The sequence below is a fragment of the Salmo trutta genome, chromosome 33 (genome assembly GCF_901001165.1).
Source record: "Salmo trutta chromosome 33, fSalTru1.1, whole genome shotgun sequence".
NCBI lineage: Eukaryota > Metazoa > Chordata > Actinopteri > Salmoniformes > Salmonidae > Salmo > Salmo trutta.
Genome location: NC_042989.1, coordinates 21087467 through 21108130, shown reverse-complemented (window position 1 = coordinate 21108130; position 20664 = coordinate 21087467). Strand labels below are relative to the sequence as shown.

Here is a 20664-nt window from a genome sequence, read left to right as displayed (position 1 = left end):
TGCACGGCGCGTTGTCCTGCTGAAACAGGAAAGGGCCTTCCCCAAACTGTTGACACAAAGTTGGAAGCACAGAATCGTCTAGAATGTCATTGTATGCTGTAGTGTTAACATTTCCCTTCACTGGAACTAAGGGACCTAGCCCGAACCATGAAAAACAGCCACAGACCATTATTCCTACTCCACCAAACTTTACAGTTGGCACTATGCATTGGTGCAGGTAGCGTTCTCCTGGCAACCGCCAAACTCAGATTCGTCCGTCGGACTGCCAGATGGTGAAGTATGATTCATTACTCCAGAGAACACGTTTCCACTGCTCCAGAGTCCAATGGTGGTGAGGTTTACACCACTCCAGCATTGCGCATGGTAATGTTAGGCATGTGTGCAGCTGCTCGGCAATGGAAACCCATTTCCACAAACTGTTATTTTGCTGACGTTGCTTCTAGAAGTAGTTTGGAACTCGGTAGTGAGTGTTGCAAACGAGGAAAGACGATTTTTACGGGCTTTAACACTCGGCGGACCCGTTCTGTGAGCTTGTGTGGCCTACCACTTCGCAGCTGAGCCGTTGTTGCTGCTAGACGTTTTCCACTTTACAATAACAGCACTAACAGTTGACCGGGGCAGCTCTAGCAGGGCAGAAATTTGACAAACTGACTTGTTGGAAAGGTGGCATCCTATGACGGTGCCACGTTGAAAGTAACTGAGCTCTTCAGTAAGGTCACTCTACTGCCACTGTTTGTCTATGGAGATTGCATGGCTGTGTGCTCGATTTTATACACCTGTCAGCAACGGTTGTGGCTGAAATAGCCGAATCCACTAATTTTAAGGGTTGTCCAAATACTTTTGTATAAACAGTACTAGTCAAAAGTTTGGACACACCTACTAATACACCTACTCATTCAAGGGTTTTCCTTTATTTTTATTATTTTCTACATTGAAGAATAATAGTTTAGACACCAACACTATGAAATAACACATGGAATCATGTAGTAACCAAAAAAAGCGTTAAACAAATCAAATATATATTTTATATTTGAGATTCTGCAAAGTAGCCACCCTTTGCCTTGATGACAGCTTTGCACACGCTTGGCATTCTGTCAACCAGCTTCATGAGGTAGTCACCTGGAATGCATTTCAATTAACAGGTGTTTCTTGTTAAAAATCAATTAGTAGAGTTGATTTCCTTCTTAATGCGTTTGAGCCAATCAGTTGTGTTGTGACAAGGTAGGGGTGGTATACAGAAGATGGCCCTATCTGGTAAAAGACCAAGTCCATAATATGGCAAGAACAGCTCAAATAAGCAAAGAGAAACGACAGTCCACCATTACTTTAAGACACGAAGGTCAATCAATCCGGAACATTTCAAGAACTTTCAAAGTCTCTTTAAATGCAGTCACAAAAACAATTAAGCACTATGATGAAACTGACTCTCATGAGGACCACCACAGGAAAGGAATACCCAGAGTTACCTCGCTGGAGAGGATAAGTTCATTAGAGTCACCAGCCCCAGAAATTGCAGCCCAAATAAATGCTTCACAGAGTTTAAGTAACAGACACATCTCAACATCATCTGTTCAGAGGAGACTGCGTGAAATAAGGCCTTCATGGTCAAATTGCTGCAAGAAAACTACTACTAAATGGACACCAATAATAAGAAGAGACTTGCTTGGGCCAAGAAACACGAGCAATGGACATTAGACCGGTGGAAATCTGTCCTTTGGTTTAATGAGTCCAATTCGAGATTTTTGGTTCCAACCGCCGTGTGTTTTTGAGACGCAGAGTAGGTGAACGGATGATCTCTGCATGTGTGGTTCCCACTGTGAAGCATGGAGGAGGAGGTGTGATGGTGCTTTGCTGGTGACACTGTCTGTGATTTATTTAGATTTCAAGGCACACTTAACCAACATGGCTACCACAGCATTCTGCAGCGATACGCCATCCCATCTGGTTTGAGCTTAGTGGGACTATCTGTTTTTCAACAAGAAAATGGCCCAACACACCTCCAGGCTGTGTAAAGGATATTTGACCAAGGAGAGTGATGTTGTGCTGCATCAGATGACCTGGCCTCCACAATCACCCGACCTCAACCCAATTGAGATGGTTTGGGATGAGTTGGACTGCAGAGTGAAGGAAAAGCAGCCAACAAATGCTCAGCATATGTGGGAACTCTTTCAAGACTGTTGGAAAAGCATTCCAGGTGAAGCTGGTTGAGAAAATGCCAAAAGTGTGCAAATCTGTCATCAAGGCAAAGGTGGCTACTTTGAATAATCTAACATTTAAAATATATTTTAATTTGTTTTACACTCTTTTTAGTTACAACATGATTCCATATTCTAGTAAAAAATGAAGAAAAATCCTTGAATGAGTAGGTGTGTCCAAACTTTTGACTGGTACTGTAAGTATTCAGACCCTTTGCAATGAGACACGAAATTGAGCTAAGGTGCATCCTGTTCCATTGACCGTCCTTGAGATGTTTCTACAACTTGATTGGAGTCCACCTGTCGTAAATTAAATTGATTGGATATGATTTGGAAAGGCACCTGTCTATAAAAGGTCTAACAGTTCACAGTGCATGTCAGAGCAAAAACCAAGCCATGAGGTCGAAGGAATTGTCTTTAGAACTCCGAGACAGGATTGTGTCGAGGAACAGATCTGGGGAAGGGTACCAAGAAATATCTGCAGCATTGAAGGTCCCCAAGAACACAGTGGCCTCCATCATTCTTAAATGGAATAAGTTTGGAACCACCAATACTCTTCCCAGAGCTGGCCGCCCAGCCAAACTGAGCAATCAGGTGAGAAGGGCCTTGGTCAGAGAGGTGACCAATAACCTGATGGTCACACTGACAGAGCCCCAGACTTCCTCTGTGGAGATGGGAGAACCTTCCAGAAGGACAACCATCTCTGCAGCACTCCACCAATCAGGCCTTTAAGGTAGAGAGGCCAGAAGGAAGACACTCCTCAGTAAAAGGCACATGACAGCCATCTTGGAGTTTGCCAAAAGGCACCTAAAGGACTCTCAGACCATGAGAAACAAGATTCTCTGGTCCAATAAAACCAAGATTGAACTATTTGGCCTGAATGCCAAGAGTCACGTCTGGAGGAAACCTGGCACAATCCCTACAGTGAAGCATGGAGGTGGCAGCATTATGCTGTGGGGACGTTTTTCAGCGGCAATGACTGGGAGCCTAGTCAAGATCAATGGAAAGATGAACAGAGCAAAGTACAGAGAGATATTTGATGAAAACCTTCTCCAGAGCGCTCAGGATCTCAGACTGGGGTGGAGATTCACCTTCCAACAGGACAACGACCATAAGCACACAGCCTAGACAATGCAGGAGTGGCTTCGGGACAAGTCTCTGAATGTCCTTGAGTGGCCCAGCCAGAGCCCAAATTTGAACCCAATCCAACATATCTGGAGAGACCTGAAAATAGTTGTGCAGCAACGCTCACCATCAAATCTGACAGAGCTTGAGAGAATATGCAGAGAAGAATGGGAGAAACTCCCTAAATACAGGTGTGCCAAGCTTGTAGCGTCATACCCAAGAAGACTTGAGGCTGTAATCGCTGCCAAAGGTGCTTCAACTGAATAAAGGGTCTGAATACTTACGTAAAAGTGATATTTCAGTTTTGAATTTTTTATACATTTGAAAACATTTCTACAAACCTGTTTTTGCTTTGTCATTATGGGTTATTGTGTGTAGATTGATGAACGAAAAAAAACGATTTAATCCATTTCAGAATAAGGCTGTAACGTAACACAATGTGGAAAAAGTAAAGGGGTCTGAATACTTTCCCAATGCACTGTATATGAATAGTTCTCCCTGGCGGTAACATGAACACTATTGGATATCATTATATTAGACATGTTTGTAGCTGTAGTGGCCAGAGGGACATATTTAGACAGATGACATTACCCACTAAACGTCAACTGAATGATAGTTTTAAGGCAATTCCATGCTAAAAGAGAGTGATGCCGAGACTCCGATTTTTCACTTTAAAAAAATGTATGTCAAACAAAAAACCAATGATTGCAAAGTTAAACAAACCATACAACTGTAGTATGCAAAATGACTACTTTGAACAATTTCAACTGAACATTTAACAAAAACACATTTACTTGAATAACAGTGCAGATGCAAAGTTTGTTAAGAGAATGACAGCACAAACCACAATCATTGTTTTTATTTGACATACATTTCAAAGTGAAAAATCTTAGTCTCAGCAACACTGTTGGCGTGGAATTGCCCTTTAGTAAACCACAGAGCCAGCCATCATAACTCCCAACCAACAGAGTAGTGCTTCTCTACCCACCAGGGCTGCGATGGTGGCGCTCCATCCAGATGTAGCAGTTGTTCTGTGCCACACCGGTCTGGGAGTCCAGGAAGGGCAGGCGCACGCTGCGCTCGGCACACAGGCGGGCATTGTAGCTGCGGCACTGCTCAATGGCCTCTTTGTAGAACTGGTCACCCAACCTGCAGCAGGGAGACCATTCAGACAGAGGTCAACACCACATGTGGTTGGCACAGACATACATTTGGTTATGTGGCTGTTATAGACACTGAAATAGGCCCAAATACCAGATTAGTGGCTAACCAGACAATTCATTTCAGCCATGACTCACTGACCACCATGGACCACTAGAAATATCCCTACAGACCATTTGACTGTCATTCCATTTGACTGTCATATACATTAAGCCATGATGATCTCGAAGACCTAAACCCAGCCCCAAACAAAACTATAAGATGAGTTTGTATAGGCCGTCATTGTAAATAAGAATTTGTTCTTAACTGACTTGCCTAGTTAAATAAAGGTTCAATAAAATAAATAAATTAAGGTTTTCCTGATCTGACAGGTTAAACACCATGTAAAACATTACAGGGTTGATATTGGCTACATTCTGGAAGCATATTTTCAACTCTTCATCCTCTGTACTGCTCTGTCAGCATACAATCAGGGATGGCGGGTCATGGGCCGTTCCCTAGCGACCAGCAGAAATGCAATGATGATTACAGTCAGCTTTTAAATCATGTTAATCACCAGGGTCAATCAAATAATCAAACAAACACTATTCCCAGGATCTTCAACCAGTGATTGGAGTGGCTCTACCATGGACAAACAACGAGACTAAGATTAATGTTGTCTGTGTGATGCTTACATTGCTCTTTGCGGAGACTGGCGTGACTTTCATATAGCCTAGTTGGTTCCCCAACTGGCGGCCCGTGGCCCAAATTGGCCCCTCAAGTTCTGAGCAAAATCTATAATATATATATATATATATATATATATATATATATATATACACTGCTCAAAAAAATAAAGGGAACACTAAAATAACACATCCTAGATCTGAATGAATGAAATAGACTTATTAAATACTTTTTTCTTTACATAGTTGAATGTGCTGACAACAAAATAACACAAAAAAAACAATGGAAATGCAATTTATCAACCCATGGAGGTCTGGATTTGGAGACACACTCAAAATTAAAGTGGAAAACCACACTACAGGCTGATCCAACTTTGATGTAATGTCCTTAAAACAAGTCAAAATGAGCCTCAGTAGTGTGTGGCCTCCACGTGCCTGTATGACCTCCCTACAACGCCTGGGCATGCTCCTGATGAGGTGGCGGATGGTCTCCTGAGGGATCTCCTCCCAAACCTGGACTAAAGCATCCGCCAACTCCTGGACAGTCTGTGGTGCAATGTGGCGTTGGTGGATGGATCGAGACATGATGTCCCAGATGTGCTCAATTGGATTCAGGTAAGGGAACGGGCGGGCTAGTCCATAGCATCAATGCCTTCCTCTTGCAAGAACTGCTGACACACTCCAGCCACATGAGGTCTAGCATTGTCTTGCATTAGGAGGAACCCAGGGCCAACCGCACCAGCATATGGTCTCACAAGGGGTCTGAGGATCTCATCTCGGTACCTAATGGCAGTCAGGCTACCTCTGGCGAGCACATGGAGGGCTGTGCGGCCCCCCAAAGAAATGCCACACCACACCATGACTGACCCACCGCCAAACCGGTCATGCTGGAGGATGTTGCAGGCAGCAGAACGTTCTCTACAGCGTCTCCAGACTCTGTCACGTCTGTCATGTGCTCAGTGTGAACCTGCTTTCATCTGTGAAGAGCACAGGGCGCCAGTGGTGAATTTGCCAATCTTGGTGTTCTCTGTCAAATGCCAAACGTCCTGCACGGTGTTGGGCTGTAAGCACAACCCCCACCTGTGGACGTCGGGCCCTCATACCACCCTCATGGAGTCTGTTTCTGACCGTTTGAGCAGACACATGCACATTTGTGGCCTGCTGGAGGTCATTTTGCAGGGCTCTGGCAGTGCTCCTCCTGCTCCTCCTTGCACAAAGGCGGAGGTAGCGGTCCTGCTGCTGGGTTGTTGCCCTCCTACAGCCTCCTCCACGTCTCCTGATGTACTGGCCTGTCTCCTGGTAGCGCCTCCATGCTCTGGACACTACGCTGACAGACACAGCAAACCTTCTTGCCACAGCTCGCATTGATGTGCCATCCTGGATGAGCTGCACTACCTGAGCCACTTGTGTGGGTTGTAGACTCTGTCTCATGCTACCACTAGAGTGAAAGCACCGCCAGCATTCAAAAGTGACCAAAACATCAGCCAGGAAGCATAAGAACTGAGAAGTGGTCTGTGGTCACCACCTGCCGAACCACTCCTTTATTGGGGGTGTCTTGCTAATTGCCTATAATTTCCACCTGTTGTCTATTCCATTTGCACAACAGCATGTGAAATGTATTGTCAATCAGTGTTGCTTCCTAAGTGGACAGTTTGATTTCACAGAAGTGTGATTGACTTGGAGTTACATTGTGTTGTTTAAGTGTTCCCTTTATTTTTTTGAGCAGTGTATATATATATATTTATTTTTTTGCATTTTCATTCATTCATTTCAAGACTGTAAAACACCAGAAAATCAGCTCCAAGTGAGGTTTGAATTGATTATGTTTTAGTTAAATATTATATCTGTTTGGGCTTCTTGCGGTCAATTCGCAGTCTACAAATTATTTTTAATTAAGTTCTGACCACCTGACCATCCGCTCGATAGAAAAAAATAATAATAATTGGCCATATACTCTTATAATCTCTACCCGGCACAGCCAGAAGAGGACTGGCCACCCCTCAAAGCCTGCTTCCTCTCTAGGTTTCTTCCTAGGCTCCTGCCTTCCTAGGGAGTTTTTCCCTAGCCACTGTGCTTCAACATCTGTATTGCTTGCTGTTTTAGGCTGAGTTTCTGTATAAGCACTTTGACATGTGCGGATGTAAAAAGGGCTTTATAAATACATTTATCATGACCTCTGGGTCGCTGGGACATGACTGAATCACATGACTGATTCTACACAGTAGTGAGCTTTGGTTTCTATTTAGGGTGATTAATTCATGAGGAAGAAGATGTGCTAGGCGAGGGCATCACAATATAGAATGTGTTCAAAGAGTCTCATGTCTAACATATCAAGATTTACAGACACTACTACTACCACTAACATTATCTCAATGATCTTATAGTTTGTGGAGCTTTTTTCCAATGCCGGTGATAGTTTGGCAGCCCCTTAGGGTATCAATGTTAATATTTGCTGTGAAAGGAGGAGATTTTACATTCAAACCTTCCGTCCCTGCCACACAGCTCATATGGTAATTAGTCTGCTTAATTAATCTCAGCAGAGCCGCTAGCACACAGACAGGTTTAATTTGACTACATCAAAGATGAGGATAAATGCTGAATCTAACACAAAAGGCAGCAACGTATGCCTGTGTAAAGTTCTACCTAGCTGGGCCCGCCACTGGTATAGCCTACCCATAATACATTTTCACCACATGTTCTCGATTACAATACGCACAAGCAGCCATTTTGAAAAGACACACTTAATGAGGCGCTGTAATCGCAGCTCTCCCAGCCTCAATTAGAGATACGGAGGTCTGTGAGAAGAGGAGGCATTGGCACGCTTGGGCCGAGCAAAGAAGTCCAAATCCGCTTTCTCTCTCTCCTCCTTGTCCTACAAATCTATCCTCTCTTTCTCCCTAACTCTCTGATTAGACAACTTCCAACAGATAAACAGACAGGCTCGGAATGTTTTCCCTCAGATAGAGGAAGGCACTGCGGTGAGACAAAGCCACAGTGTTTGAGGATTCTTGGAATGAGGCTGCGCGTCCGTGTGGTTGTGACGAGTAAACAGTCCCAGGTACACAAGGCAAGGAGAGAGGAAAGAGAGAGAAAGAAGGGAGAGAAAGAAGGGGAGAGCACGAGAGAGATGGAGAGCATGAAGCTCAGAGAGAGAGGTTAAAGACAAACCATCAGAAAGGATAGCACGATAACTAGCAGGCTGCATTGCTTTCCTTCCTCGTGTTATAAACCAACAAAGACAGTGAATAGTAGGCTAGATAATAATGCCAATGTTATTCTTTGCCTTGTGGAAATTTCATAGAGCAATGAGCTCACACGAGACTACTCGCATTTCTAAAGGTTCTAAAACTAGCCTCTGAGCAGCACAGGAATTTTTACAGGAACAAATCACAAACTGAGGTTTATGCACATGCAGAGTGGCCAACTGTTAAGCGCTCGCTTGAGGGTTTAATATAAAATAGTCTATCTGAAAAGGTGATTGAGCAGTGAGTTTATTAAACTTTAAATAAACCTCAAGACTAGACAACTGATAATAATGATGACTATTATGCCTGCCCAAACTAAAGCACCATGTTCCTGGGACCAGAAATGACTAATATGTCATAGCACCTCAATCATGTTTCAGGATTTTATGCCATACAACAGTTACATGTGTTGTAGCTGTTAACAATACAGTCATTAGGCTACTAACCTAATTAAAGAACATTTAGGCCTTAAACTACCATCATGTCATGTGAATCTGAATGCTCTACCTAGATCACTTCAGTCAAGCTTCAGCGTCTGACCAAAAACATCCAGGGGGATAGAAAACAAACAAGCCGCGAAAGTCATGTTTAAAGCTCCCTCTGTTATGAGGTGTCAACTGTCTGTCTCAGAGGCTGCTGCATGTGTTTCATCCTACTAGTGCACTGGCCCTGAGCAGCAGATGCAGCAGCCTAGGTGAGAGACATCTCCAACACTCATCATGAGTGACGAGCCTCAGCGTCTGAGAGCACAAGAGGTGAGAGAGGCGCCGCTCATACTCACATACGTTTTTTCCCCACTGTCCGTTATTTAGCACCTTTGTGTGACATTGAAGTGGTTGGAAGGTTGATCCAACGGTAAAAATACATAGCAGAACTAACCAGACACAGACACTGTTCTGACTTAGCTACAGTAAGGGAAAGCCTAGCTCAAAAGCACACACCATCTTACAGATGTGAGTGAGGGGGAAACAAAAATGTAATCTTGTGGCTGCTGGGGCCTCCTCTATCAGTGTGCTTCTGTCAACAGTTTGGGCGTCGCATGTCTGTGCCCAGCCCTTAGTTTGAGCATTACATGAACACACATTTTGCATAATAGAGAATGATAACTCAGTTTCCATGAGGCCAGGCAAGCCAAGTGATCTGCTATTTTTACACTACATTTGAGGAACCCCTAGAGTTTTATACTGAGCAAAAATATAAAACACAACATGTAAAGTGTTGGTCCCATGGAATATGGGGGAAAAGATGCACCAAATTATTTTCAGTCTTTAACATAGAAATGCTACCAAAATTTTTTATTGAAACTTGTTACAAATGATGGAGTCACGCAGGATTCACAGAATGATATTTTGAAAGAGGAAGTAAAGTACTTTAAGAATATGTTTTTGTTTCAGTCTCCTCCATCTCCACTAACTGAAGCTAATTGTATGGATTTCTTTCCTATTAATAATGTAAAATTAACATCTGTACAGAAAGACTCATGTGAAGGCCAAATTACAGAGGAGGAACGTCTTGATGCTATTAAAGCCTTTAAGTCTGGGAAAACTCCAGGGCTGGATGGCATACCAGTGGAAGTATACAAAACTGTTTTTTGATATACTCAGAGGACCATTATTAGCATGTTTTAACCACTCCTATATACACGCAACAAGGTCTGATTTCATTATTACTGAAACAGAATCCAAGTGTATATATAAAGATCCAGTCCATTTAAACAATTGGAGGCCTCTTACACTTCAGTGTTATGATTAGAGATCGACCGATTAATCGGAATGGCCGATTTCAAGTTTTCATAACAATCGGACATCGGTATTTTGGGACACCGATTTGGCCGGAATTTTTATTTTTTACACCTTTATTTAACTAGGCAAGTCAGTTAAGAACACATTCTTATTTTCAATGACGGCCTAGGAACGGTGGGTTAACTGCCTTGTTCAGGGGCAGAATGACAGATTTTTACCTTGTAAGCTCGGGGATTCAATCTTGCAAACTTACGGTTAACTAGTCCAACGCTCTAACCACCTGCCTTACATTGCACTCCACGAGGAGCCTGCCTGTTACGTGAATGCAGTAAGAAGCCAAGGTAAGTTGCTAGCTAGCATTAAACTTATCTAAAAAAAAACAATCAATCAATCAATCATAATCACTAGTTAACTACACATGGTTGATGATATTACTAGTTTATCTAGCGTGTCCTGCGTTGCATACAATCGATGCGGTGCGCATTCGCGAAAAAGGACTGTCGTTGCTGCAACGTGTACCTAACCATAAACATCAATGCCTTTCTTAAAATCAATACACAAGTATATATTTTTAAACCTGCATATTTAGTTAATATTGCCTGCTAACATGAATTTCTTTTAACTAGGAAAATGGTGTCACTTCTCTTGCAACAGAGTCAGGGTATATGCAGCAGTTTGGGCCGCCTGGCTCGTTGCGAACTGTGAAGACTATTTCTTCCTAACAAAGACAGCCGACTTCTCCAAACGGGGGATGATTTAACAAAAGAGCATTTGCGAAAAAAGCACAATCGTTGCACGAATGTACCTAACCATAAACATCAATGCCTTTCTTAAAATCAATACACAGAAGTATATATTTTTAAACCTGCATATTTAGCTAAAAGAAATCCAGGTTAGCAGGCAATATTAACCAGGTGAAATTGTGTCACTTCTCTTGCGTTCATTGCACGCAGAGTCAGGGTATATGCAACAGTTTGGGCCGCCTGGCTCATTGCGAACTAATTTGCCAGAATTTTACGTAATTATGACATAACATTGAAGGTTGTGCAATGTAACAGGAATATTTAGACTTATGGATGTTAGATAAAATACAGAACGGTTCTGTATTTCACTGAAAGAATAATCGTTTTGTTTTCGAGATGATAGTTTCCGGATTCAACCATCTTAATGGCCTAAGGCTCGTATTTCTGTGTGTTTATTATATTATAATTAAGTCTATGATTTGATAGAGCAGTCTGACTGTGCGATGGTAGGCACCAGCAGGCTCGTAAGCATTCATTCAAACAGCACTTTCGCGCGTTTTGCCAGCAGCTCTTCATTGCGCTGTTTATGACTTCAAGCCTATCAACTCCCGAGATTCGGCTGTTGTAACCGATGTGAAATGGCTAGCTAGTTAGCGGGGTGCGCGCTAATAGCGTTTCAAACAACACTCGCTCTGAGACTTGGAGTAGTTGTTCCCTTTGCTCTGAATGGGTAACGCTGCTTCGAGAGCGGCTGTTGTCGATGTGTTCCTGGTTCGAGCCCAGGTAGGAGCGAGGAGAGGGACGGAAGCAATACTGTTACACTGGCAATACTAAAGTGCCTATAAGAGCATCCAATAGTCAAAGGTGTATGAAATACAAATCGTATAGAGAGAAATAGTCCTATAATTCCTATAATAACTACAACCTAAAACTTCTTACCTGGGAATATTGAAGACTCATGTTAAAAGGAACCACCAGCTTTCATATGTTCTCATGTTCTGAGCAAGCTTTCTTACATGGCACATATTGCACTTTTACGTTCTTCTCCAACACTTTGTTTTTGCATTATTTAAACCAAATTGAACATGTTTCATTATTTATTTGAGGCTAAATTGATTTTATTGATGTATTATATTAAGTTAAAATAAGTGTTCATTCAGTATTGTTGTAATTGTCATTATTACAAATAAATGTAAAAAAAAAAAAAAAAACGGCCAATTAATCGGCATCGGCTTTTTTTGGTCCTCCAATAATCGGTATCGGTGTTGAAAAATCATAATCGGTCGACCTCTGGTTATGATGCAAAAATGCTAGCTAAATGCTTGGCGCATAGAATTAAAAAGGTATTGTCAGATATTATCCATCCTAATCAGACCGTTTTTTTTTTACATGGATAATACATTGGAGATAATATAAGACAAGTACTGGAAACAATAGAATACTATGAAATATCGGGGAAACCAGGCCTGGTTTTCATAGCTGATTTTGAAAAGGCTTTTGATAAAGTACGACTGGAGTTTATATATAAATGTCTAGAATATTTCAATTTTGGGTTAAAGCTATGTATGATAACCCTAGGTGTAAAATAGTAAATAATGGCTACATCTCAGAAAGTTTCAAACTGTCAAGAGGAGTAAAACAAGGTTGTCCACTATCGGCATATCTATTTATTATTGCCATGAAAATGTTAGCTGTTAAAATTAGATCCAACAATAATATTAAGGGCATCAAAAAGAAAGGAGGTCCAAGGCACTCTTCATATAATTAATTAAAATGCCTTTATTAGTATGGCATGTTCAATAGAAACAAAGTATTACAAAATCCGACGCATTTCGGCTGCATTGCCTTTGTCAGGGAGTACAAAAAAATAATACAATGTCCTCTTTTGAACAGCTTTTCCAATTAGCCCTAATTAGAAGAGGGAGTGGTTACAAAATTGATTGGACACACCTAGTAAGCAATACTATACACATTAAAAAGTGAAATACTGTAACTATGTTATCATAAAAATACAACTCCAAGCTAGAAGTATCAGGACACTTAGAACGGTAGTTCTAACCTTAAATATGACTGGGAGAAGTGTCAAGAATAAGAAAGCAATATATTCCATAGTACACTAGAACACAGCAAAACATGAACAACAACAGTCTAAACATAGCTGAGGGCAATTGAGCAAAATGTCCACTAGATGACAGCAAAGGCCAGCTCCTCCCAAGATGTTTTTGATCAGGAAGAGGAATCACGCAGGTTCCTCAACAAGAGAGGGAGAGGACGCGGAAGAGGCCAACACGGAGGGGAGGAAGAAATCAAGACTATCCAACCACACGGAGCAGGACCAGAACAAGGCTGTGATCAACATTTCTGGAGAACCCCTTTCTGATGATTGTATAAGGGTATTGTCTAAAGGACTGTCCTTTGCCCCCACATATTCAACTAATGAATTTAATACAAAGATTGACCTATTTCGTTTCTACAGGAATCTACATCTGAAAGCCTGGTACAAGCAAAACATCTCTCCAACTACAGACGCCAGTGTCTCAGGTCAGGCAGTTTCTGTTCCCTCAAAAACACCTTTTAAGCCCAAGTCCACTTTTTGTCCCATCGTCCAGAATGCCACACTAAATACATTTGCCAAGAAAGTGAATTTTGATGTGGAGAATCTGTTTAAGGGTAAAATTGACTCCAACCAAACACGATGTAATCTTTCTAAGACAGAGAGGGATGCAGTTGAATCATTGTCCAAAAATGAACAGATTGTGGTTAACAAAGGTGGTGCTACAGTAGTGTGGAGTAAAGACAAATATGTGACAGAAGCCTACCGTCAATTAGACAATGATGAATTCTACCAATCTCTTACCTTCAACCCTACAGAGGACCTAAAAACTGAATTGAAAGGGATCCTCACAGAAGCTAAGGAGAATGGCTACATTTCAGACAATGAGTTAAAATTTATTTTCAATGGCAGTCCGCGTATGGCTTCTTTTTACCTTCTTCCAAAAGTCCACAAAAATCTTGAAAATCCCCCAGGCAGACCAGTCATTAGTGGTAATGAAAGTCTGACAGAACCCATCTCTAAGTACACTGATTACTTTATTAAGCCTTTTCTGACGTCACTCCCAGCCTGTCTTCACGATACCACAGATGTGTTGAACAAAATTAAGGAATTGAACAATATAGATACAGCTTCCTTTTTAGTCTCCATGGATGTGGAGTCTCTATACACCACCATTGAACATGAACAAGGTTTGGCAGCTATGCACCATTTCTTGAGTACCCAACCTGAAACGGAGATGCCTCCTACAGAATTCATTGTCTCACTGACTGAATGGACTCTTAATCACAACATCTTTATCTTTCAGGACTGTATTTTTAAACAGGTCAAAGGATGTGCCATGGGAGATTGCTACAGCCCTTCCTACGCTGGTTTGTACTTGGGTAAATGGGAAAATGGCTTCATTTTGGATCCTTCTAAAAACCATTTCTTTGACCGAATTATATGGCGGGGACGCTATATTGATGATGTTTGCCTGTTTTGGTCCGGCTCAGAAGATGAACTTATTTCCTTCCACCAATACCTTAACAGCATTAACCCTAACATCAAACTAACTATGGAGTACAGCAAGGATAACATTCATTTTTTGGACCTCGACATTAGTAGAAATGACAAAGGTTGTTTACACACATCAATCTTTAGGAAGCCTACAGATGGGAATACCATTCTGAGGGCAGACAGCTTTCACCCCAAAAGGCTAAAAGAGAATATTCCATATGGCCAATTCCAAAGAGTCTGCAGAATTTGCGATCAGGAAACAGACTACAGTGTCAAATCTGCTGAATTGGAGAATTGCTTCTTGAATCGGGGCTACAGCGTTCAGGTCCTGAAAGATGCAGGTATAAGGACTGGATTACTTGACAGACAGAACTTGTTGCGAAGGGGAGTGCCTCATCAGAGAGAGTGTATTTTGTTACAAAATACAGCACTGAAGCAGAGAACATTAAAAATAATTGGGGAATCATCCAAAGTGATACGCTACTATGCCAAGTCTTTCCTGAGCCACCAGTCATAAGCTTTAAGAGATGTCCTACCCTAAATGACAAATTAGTCCACAGTTATCTTCCGGGTGACTCTCAAAAAACTTGGCTTGACCACAAACCCAAGGGCTCTTTTAAATGTAACCATTGCAACCATTGCAGAAATATTGCACAGAAGTATTTTGTTGACACAGCTTCCAAAATGGAGTATTACGTCAAGCATTTCATTAACTGCAAAACCACTCATGTCATCTATAGATTGGAATGTCCACAGTGCAAGTAAGGTGTTCTACATTGGACGGACAAAGAGACGCCTTCAAGACCGCTTAGCGGAACACAAGTACGCCATATGGGTAGGCAATGAAGACTACCCCATGGCAAGGTACTACAAGTCCTTACACCATGGCAACCCTGCCTCCCTACAAGCTATGGGTATTGATCATATTCCGGCCTCTATTAGAAAAGGGGACCGTCTTAAACAGTTAAACCAAAGGGAAAGTTTTTGGATTTACAAACTACAGGCCACTAAATACCCTGGTTTAAATGAAGATATGGATTTCTCACCCTTCCTGTAGGGTTGTGATAGGTCCATTTGCTGTCATCTAGTGGACATTTTGCTCAATTGCCCTCAGCTATGTTTAGACTGTTGTTGTTCATGTTTTGCTGTGTTCTAGTGTACTATGGAATATATTGCTTTCTTATTCTTGACACTTCTCCCAGTCATATTTAAGGTTAGAACTACCTCTCTAAGTGTCCTGATACTTCTAGCTTGGAGTTGTATTTTTATGATAACATAGCTACAGTATTTCACTTTTTAACGTGTATAGTATTGCTTACTAGGTGTGTCCAATCAATTTTGTAACCACTCCCTCTTCTAATTAGGGCTAATTGGAAAAGCTGGTCAAAAGAGGACATTGTATTATTTTTTTGTACTCCCTGACGAAGGCCATGCAGCCGAAACGCGTCGGATTTTTTAATACTTTGTTTCTATTGAACATGCCATACTAATAAAGGCATTTTAATTAATTATATGAAGAGTGCCTTGGTCCTCCTTTCTTCTGGATGACCAATTTACCCCTTTTACCAAAGAGCACCTTCTGTCTACCAAAATGTACTATTGTGTACCTTAGTAGCGCTTCCCTTCCTCCTCTTAATAATATTAAGGGATTAGAAATCCGTGGCTTAAAAACAAAGGTGTCATTGTACGCTGATGATTTATGTTTTCTTTTAAAACCACAATTAGCATCCCTCCACAACCTCGTAAAGGATCTAGATACTTTTGCTAACCTCTCTGGATTAAAACCAAATTATGAAATTATTACGCATTGGATCACTGAAAAATGCTACTTTTACATTACCGTGTAGTTTACCAATAAAATGGTCTGACAGGGATGTGGACATACTCGGTATACATATCCCGAAAGAAAGAAATTATCTCACTCAATACATTTTTATAGAAAGTTAGCAAAAATAGATACAATCTTGCTACCATGGAAAGGAAATACCTGTCTATTTGTGGAAAAATCACCCTGATTAACTCTTTAGTCATATCACAGTTTACCTATTTGCTTATGGTTTTGCCTACACCCAGTGACACCCTTTTAAAATTATATGACAAAATATATTAGATTTTATTTGGAATGGCAAGCCAGACAAAATTAAAAAGGCCTACTTATATAACGAGTATGAATTCGGAGGGCAGAAATTCTTAAATATTAAAGCATTAGACCTCTGACTAAAGGCATCAGTCATACAAAAGTTATACTTAAATCCGAAATGGTTCTCTAGTAAATTAGTAAGAATGAATCCCCCCATGTTCAAGAATGGCCCTTTTCCCTATATTCAGATTACAACTGCTCACTTTCGGTTATTTGAAAACTAAATAATTTCCAAAATATTGTTATTTTTTAAACAAGCCTTAGAAAGTTGGTTGCAATTTCAGTTTAATCCACCTCAAAAGACAGAACAAATAATACAGCAAATATTGTGGTTAACTCAAATATACTAATTGATCAAAAATATATATATATTTTTAAAATTAAAAAAGGTATAATTTTTGTAAATGATATCATAAATAGGACTGGTGGAGTTATGTCACACGTGCAGCTAACACAGACATATGGAAATGTCTGCTCTACCCAAAATTACAACCAACTAATTGCAGCATTACCACAAAAATGGAAGAGGCAAGTAGAAGGGGGAAAAAGTAAGGAAGTTGTCTGTCGGCCCTGCATTAAAGACCAAAAATTGTTAAAGTAAATTGTGATAAATAAAAATATATACCAATTTCATTTAAGGCCCAAAACATTGCAAAATAGTTGGGAAGAGATTTTCGATGTACCGATTCCATGGCACATGGTTTATGAATTGACACGCAAAACGACGCCGGACTCAAAACTTAAAATCTTTTAATTTAAATGATTATACAACCAATAGAATAGTATATATATGGGGGATACAATCTTCCCAGCTCTGCAGATTTTGCTGCGAGGAGGCAGAGTCATTTGATCATTTATTTTGGTACTGTCCATACGTAGCTCATTTCTGGTCACAGGTCCAGGAATGGCTGAAGAACTGCAACATTTACCTAGAACTAACACTGCAGATAGCAATACTGGGTGATTTGAAAAGTCATACTCAAATTGATCAATAATATAATCATTATTTTAGCAAAAATGTTTATCTCTAATTTACAATCTGTAGAAGCTATGAGAATAGAAAGGTTCAGGACTTTTGTGAAGCATCACATCACAGCACAAAAAAATATATTGCAAATAGAAATCAAAAATGGATGCTGTTAAGAGATAGATGGGAGGGGTTGAATGGAGCTGAAGGGTGGGACTAATAACAACAAGATAACCAATGTAAAACATACCGAGTCTGTAAAATGTATATAGGTTCAGAAATGTTGTGAAATAGCACAGTTACAAATAGAAATCAAACTGGATGGACATCAGAAATAGAGGAAGGACTAAAAACAAACAAAATATCACTATTGAAAAATGGATAATGTCTGTAAAGTGCGTATAATACGTATAAACTGAAGGTAGAAGCCTAAGTGTTATTGTTTATTAGTTTACTCCAATTGGGGAGGGGTGGTAGGGTTTCTAGCTAATAATAAAGGTATATTTGATTTGATTGGGTATATATACACTGCTCAAAAAAATAAAGGGAACACTTAAACAACACAATGTAACTCCAAGTCAATCACACTTCTGTGAAATCAAACTGTCCACTTAGGAAGCAACACTGATTGACAATACATTTCACATGCTGTTGTGCAAATGGTATAGACAACAGGTGGAAATTATAGGCAATTAGCAAGACACCCCCAATAAAGGAGTGGTTCTGCAGGTGGGGACCACAGACCACTTCTCAGTTCCTATGCTTCCTGGCTGATGTTTTGGTCACTTTTGAATGCTGGCGGTGCTTTCACTCTAGTGGTAGCATGAGACAGAGTCTACAACCCACACAAGTGGAGGAGGCCGTAGGAGGGCAACAACCCAGCAGCAGGACCGCTACCTCCGCCTTTGTGCAAGGAGGAGCAGGAGAAGCACTGCCAGAGCCCTGCAAAATGACCTCCAGCAGGCCACAAATGTGCATGTGTCTGCTCAAACGGTCGGAAACAGACTCCATGAGGGTGGTATGAGGGCCCGACATCCACAGGTGGGGGTTGTGCTTACAGCCCAACACCGTGCAGGACGTTTGGCATTTGCCAGAGAACACCAAGATTGGCAAATTCGCCACTGGCGCCCTGTGCTCTTCACAGATGAAAGCAGGTTCACACTGAGCACGTGACAGACGTGACAGAGTCTGGAGACGCCGTGGAGAATGTTCTGCTGCCTGCAACATCCTCCAGCATGACCGGTTTGGAGGTGGGTCAGTCATTGTGTGGGGTGGCATTTCTTTGGGGGGCCGCACAGCCCTCCATGTGCTCGCCAGAGGTAGCCTGACTGCCATTAGGTACCGAGATGAGATCCTCAGACCCCTTGTGAGACCATATGCTGGTGCGGTTGGCCCTGGGTTCCTCCTAATGCAAGACAATGCTAGACCTCATGTGGCTGGAGTGTGTCAGCAGTTCCTGCAAGAGGAAGGCATTGATGCTATGGACTGGCCCGCCCGTTCCCCAGACCTGAATCCAATTGAGCACATCTGGGACATCATGTCTCGCTCCATCCACCAACGCCACGTTGCACAACAGACTGTCCAGGAGTTGGCGGATGCTTTAGTCCAGGTCTGGGAGGAGATCCCTCAGGAGACCATCCGCCACCTCATCAGGAGCATGCCCAGGCGTTGTAGGGAGGTCATACAGGCACGTGGAGGCCACACACACTACTGAGCCTCATTTTGACTTGTTTTAAGGACATTACATCAAAGTTGGATCAGCCTGTAGTGTGGTTTTCCACTTTAATTTTGAGTGTGACTCCAAATACAGACCTCCATGGGTTGATAAATTGGATTTCCATTGATTATTTTTGTGTGATTTTGTTGTCAGCACATTCAACTATGTAAAGAAAAAAAGTATTTAATAAGATTATTTATTTCATTCCGATCTAGGATGTGTTGTTTAAGTGTTCCCTTTATTTTTTTGAGCAGTATATATAAAAAGTGTGTATATGTATGTATGTATGTATGTTTCTCTCTCTCTCTCTATATAATATAAATATATATATATATATATATATATATATATATAAACTCAGCAAAAAAAAAAATGTCCTCTCACTGTCAACTGCGTTTAATTTCAGCAAACTTAACATGTGTAAATATTTGTATGAACATAAGATTCAACAACTGAGACATAAACTGAACAAGTTCCACAGACATGTGACTAACAGAAATTGAATCATGTGTCCCTGAACAAATGGGGGGTCAAAATCAAAAGTAACAGTCATTAAGTACTGCATTAAGTACTGCAGTGCATCTCCTCCTCATAAACTGCACCAGATTTGCCAGTTCTTGCTGTGAGATGTTACCCCACTCTTTCACCAAGGCACCGGCAAGTTCCCTGACATTTCTGGGGGGGAATGGCCCTAGCCCTAGCCCTCACCCTCCGATCCAACAGGTCCCAGACGTGCTCAATGGGATTGAGATCCGGGCTCTTCGCTGGCCATGGCAGAACACTGACATTGCTGTCTTGCAGGAAATCACGCACAGAACGAGCAGCATAGCTGGTGGCATTATCATGCTGGATGCTGGAGGGTCATGTCAGGATGAGCCTGCAGGAAGGGTACCACATGAGGGATGAGGATGTCGTCCCTGTAACACACAGCATTGAGATTGCCTGTAATGACAACAAGCTAAATCCGATGATGCTGTGACACACCGCCCCAGACCATGTGGGACCCTCCACCTCCAAATCGATCCCGCTCCAGAATACAGGCATCGGTGTAACGCTCATTCCTTCGACGATAAACGCGAATCCGACCATCATCCCCTGGTGAGACAAAACCGCAACTCGTCAGTGAAGAGCACTTTTTGCCAGTCCTGTCTGGTCCAGCGACGGTGGGTTTGTGCCCATAGGCGATGTTGTTTCCGGTGATGTCTGGTGAGGACCTACCTTACAACAGGCCTACAAGCCCTCAGTCCAGCCTCTCTCAGCATATTGCGGACAGTCTGAGCACTGATGGAGGGATTGTGCGTTCCTGGTGTAAATCGGGCAGTTGTTGTTGCCATCCTGTACCTGTCCCGTAGGTGTGATGTTTGGATGTACCGATCCTGTGCAGGTGTTGTTACACATGGTCTGCCATTGCGAG

At 41.7% G+C, this 20664-nt stretch overlaps 1 protein-coding gene across 1 annotated transcript in view; it reads right to left on the bottom strand.

The window, feature by feature from the left end:
- The window catches only part of LOC115172636 (zinc finger protein DPF3), a 56422-nt gene that overhangs the window by 28841 nt on the left and 6917 nt on the right, over positions 1–20664 (bottom strand). The window contains exon 2 of the mRNA XM_029730270.1: positions 4309–4469. Coding sequence (XP_029586130.1) covers positions 4309–4469 — 161 coding nt within the window. The remainder of the gene's footprint in view (positions 1–4308; positions 4470–20664) is intronic.